Source organism: Vigna radiata, unplaced genomic scaffold (genome assembly GCF_000741045.1).
Source record: "Vigna radiata var. radiata cultivar VC1973A unplaced genomic scaffold, Vradiata_ver6 scaffold_247, whole genome shotgun sequence".
Taxonomy (NCBI): domain Eukaryota; kingdom Viridiplantae; phylum Streptophyta; class Magnoliopsida; order Fabales; family Fabaceae; genus Vigna; species Vigna radiata.
Window position 1 is genome coordinate 184,128 of NW_014541804.1, and position 4,448 is coordinate 188,575.

The 4,448-nt window shown below is 42.8% G+C and overlaps 1 protein-coding gene across 1 annotated transcript in view; it reads right to left on the minus strand.

Moving 5' to 3' along the window:
- Positions 1-3,547: 3,547 nt before the first annotated feature.
- LOC106778231 (glycine-rich protein DOT1-like) overlaps positions 3,548-4,448 on the minus strand; it is a 2,961-nt gene continuing 2,060 nt past the window's right edge. Inside the window, exons 2-3 of the mRNA XM_014666177.1 lie at positions 4,299-4,437; positions 3,548-4,174 (exon numbers count right to left, since the gene is read on the minus strand). Of these exons, the coding sequence (XP_014521663.1) occupies positions 3,548-4,174; positions 4,299-4,437 (766 nt within the window). The remainder of the gene's footprint in view (positions 4,175-4,298; positions 4,438-4,448) is intronic.

Below are 4,448 nucleotides of genomic sequence, written 5' to 3' on the forward strand. Positions count from 1 at the left end.
TGAAAGCTTAGGGTAGCTAGAGAGACCTTTCTCTCTTCACTTACTTGGTGGCATTCAAACAATTGTTCCACCTTCATTTCCCAATCAAGATAAGCCTCAACATTATCCTTCCCATGGAAGTGAGGCAACACAACATTGACTTCTTTAGGGGGTGGGGGTGCATGAGAATTTCGCCTATGCCTCCTAGAAGTATAAGGCTGATGAGGGTAATAATCACCCATACTCAAAGATATCCCTCCCTGTTGAGAATTTTCACTCTGACTTCCCCTAGACTTATTTGCCCTTATCAATCTCAATTCATCTTGAATGACAGCATTTTGAAGCTCTCTATTGATTCTTTCTTGGTGCATTTCCTTTCTCATTTCAGTGAATTGATTGACTAAAGTTTGAAGAGTAAAATTTTCTTGTTGATTTTCACTATCACTAATCCTAGGAGAATGCCTTCTAGACATTATGGTGGACTTAAATGTTATTCTTGAAATAAAGACTAAAGATTTTCACTTGAAAGCACTATTCCAGGTAAGGGAGGTGAATCACTAGGATTACTTAAGTACCAAGCCTTATCCTTGCCAAATATGCTTCTAGCTAATTACTAGAGTCCTTAGATCAAAATCACTCTTAAATCCACTTAAGTCTTAAAGACAATAAAGAAAACACAAAGCAAAGAAACACAACCTAGACTCTAAATTCGGACCCCTATGAGAGCTTCCTATTCGCACAAGATATAAGCTATCTAGTCGAGAATTGGAAAAGCAATTAAAGTGAGGTCTCCTAGGTGAGGCTTAGACTTTGGATCTAAGACACACTCACCGTTTACCCAATTTTAGGTTGTGAGACTTCTTTGAGTCTAGTTACAAATGAGGGAAGAGCACTTATGAACTCTACCACCTCACTTGCTTGAATTGGAACTTACAACCAAAAACCAATGAAAATTACAAAAGAAACTTGGTAAATTGGAAAGGAAATTAAGATAGAATAAGGGATTGATGGGTGCAGCTTTGGTTGCTCTCCAAGAAGATTGAATCTACTGGATTCACACACAATTCTCTTAGCTGCAAAGTGATCACTCAATTTGGCCAAAATTCTGCTGAAACGGATGCTGCTATAGGGTGTTGTGTTGTTGTCGCACAACCTGCAACAATTCAGAGGCAGAAACTGTCACGATTTTCTCAGCCAAATGCCATCTTCTTGCGCTTGTCTCTCCTAATTGAACCTTCTTTGATGCTTCCACTTATGGTAATCCTTCTGAATTATAGTTCACCTATCCAACAAACCAATTAATCACAGAAACTACCACCACAATTGCCAGCAAAATCACATCCAAGTAACAGCAACACCAAGACTTTCGTCAAACAGATGGTGTGCAGAGTGTTCAAAAATCAGAAAGTAAGCAATTAAATGGCTATCAATCACGGTGGCACTTCAAAATGATCTTAGGATTGGCTCTAGAACAGATTTAAAACGCAATAAAAGACCAGAAACCAGAATCAAGCACGAAATAGCTATGCAATGAAATTGGACCAAACTGTTTCATGAATTGTCTCAATGAACTTGCATAAATTTGACAGCAAAGTTCAATGTGCAGAACAAATTTTCGAAATCAAGATGCACTAGTCCTATTCTGCCTTTTAATGCTTTAATAACTCTTTTTGAATTGTTCTTTTGATATTTTATGGACCAAAGGCTTTTGCTACATCCACTCTTGTTGAATCAAACAAAAAATCATTGAAAGTTTGGTCACAAAAATTGCTGCATGGCTCTAGGCAGCCATCAAATTCTACCCAGAAAATTGACCAAATGCACAATACGGTTTATATGCTCACTCCAATGACTCAAACATGTTTCAATGGTGAATTAAGACTTGCAGAAACAGATTTGATGAACTGAATCACTGTGCAACAGAATTTGACTGCTGTAGTATCATTTTCAGCTCAAATTCACAACAACTATGGTCAAAATGCAGATTGGCTTTAATTCTGGATTAAAAACAGCACAAAGAGTTTGAAAATGGTGTTTGAAAGTTGCTCAAAACAGCAGAATCAACTTAAGAATGATTGGCAATGATCTAGTACCAATCCAACTCAAATTATGCAGAATTTTCATTCAAAGACATTTAGCAGATCCGGTTACTGCATTTAGGAACTTGCAACGTGACAAATACTTGGAATCAAATCATTTTCATGTTCCAAATGATTCAGACATTAACTCATTCAGTTCCTGTTCAATAAAATAGTACACAAATGTACTATATGAACAGTGTAAATTGTTGCAACAGAAAAAAAATTTCTGGAAAAAAAAAAAACAGAATCACTACAACAAGTGTAGATCTGATTTGGTTGGCCAAATTTAAACACCTGAGCTTATCTCTTGATTGTTCATTGCTCTTAATTGGTGTATCCACATCCAAACACTCATTAAATCAATAAAACTTGGTTGCAAACCAGATGCAATGACAGAAAAAACAAATATACGGACAAGACTTCAGACAAAACAAAAATGATGCTTAAATGATGAAAATGACTCAAAATAGCAATGATAAACCGAATAAAGATGATAAAGACTCAAGCAAACACAGCTGGTATCCAAGAAGACTCAAAACAGATGCCTAAAACCAAAATCAAATGACTGTAACAGAGATGAAACAAAATCAAAACAGTTTGGGAATTGAATGACAGTTTGGAAGTAGAAATGGACTTATCTCACGATTCAAGTTAGAACCTATGCTCTGAATACCACTTGATACATCAAGGCATGATGTAGCTTGTAGATCTGTGAGATCAGAGGCTGAATGAAGCAGCACGGTTGAAGCACTCCAATGGAACAGTACACTGCAGAAGCAATGCCAGATCTGGAGGCTCTCGGCAATGTGAAGTTGCTGGAGATTTTTGGATGGTAAGCAGCGGAAGTAGTGAAGTTATGATGAAGGGAGATGGAGGTTAGCTTAGAGAAATGACTCACAACTCCAAAGGCTCCCATGAAATGGAAAAAAGTTGCAATGGAAGATAAGGTAGGAAGATGACTCTTGGAGAGGAACTTGCTAATCATTTCAGCAGAGTTTCAACAATATTATTCCAAAAGTGCTGATACAACTATGCCAAGAGGTTTTTATAGAACAACCTCTCGGTCAAGCATGGAAAAGGCCTATAGCCATGTCAGCATACATGTGCTAAATGTGNGGCTTTCTAGAAGCTCTTATTTCTACACGTGAATTTAAACAAGAAATGAAATCTGCACATGTGGAGGGAGATCTCATGATGCAGCCCCTATGTGATGTTCACACCCCTCCTTATGTGGCAAGGTCCATTTTACCCTTCANCATGTTTTGGCAAATTTGTAACATCCCTTTGATCTCCAATTTCCCATTCAAAAATAGCAAAGAGTACTTGACCTTTTGGAGAATATTCTTCTTGAAGCTTTTTGGCCATTCCTCTTGTGATAGGTCCTATGATGCTAGACCCTCTTGTATCAAACACCATTACCACTACCACCACCAAAACCGCCACCACAACCGCCACCGCCGCAACCACCGTCGCCACCACTTCCATCATCACCATTGTTTCGCCACTGCAGCCACCACCACGACGCCACCACCATCACCACCACCACCACCACCACCACCACCATCAGCACCACCACCGCCGACACAAGCACCACCACAATCACCACCACCACCACCACCACCACCGTCACTGCCACTACCGCCATTGCCACCAGTACCATCACCACCAACCATGTCGCAGCCACTGCCACTCTCGCCACTACCACCACCAACAGAACCATCACTACCAAAAAGCACCACGCCACCGCCACTGCCTTCTCCACCACCACGACAACCATCATCACCGCAACCGCCGCCACCACCACCATAACCACACCCACCATAACAACCACCACTACCACCACAACGACCACCACGACCATCACCACCGTCACCACCACCGCCGTCACCACCAGCACCACTACAACTACTACCACAACCGCCACCGCCGCCACCGCCACTCCCACTGCCTCCACCACCCCCGCCACCATCACCACTACCGTCACCACCACAACAACTAACAGCACCACCACTACCACCACCACCACAACAACCACCACCAACATCGTGGCCACCGCCGCCGCCACTACAATAATCGCCAACGTCCCTCCACCGCAGCCACTGCCACCACCACCACTGCCACAAGCACCGCCACGACCACCACCACGCCAATGTCGTTGACGCAACCCCAACCACAAATTCGTCGCCGCAACCGCTGCACCGCCACTGCCACTACCACCACCACTGGCGCCACCACCACCACAACCACCACCACCGCAACCGCTGCCACCATAACCACCACAACAACCACTACCATCACCACACTGTCACTGCCACCGCCGCAACAACCACTGCCACAACCGCCACTGCGACCAGCTCCACCACCACCGTCACCGCCGCTGCCACCACC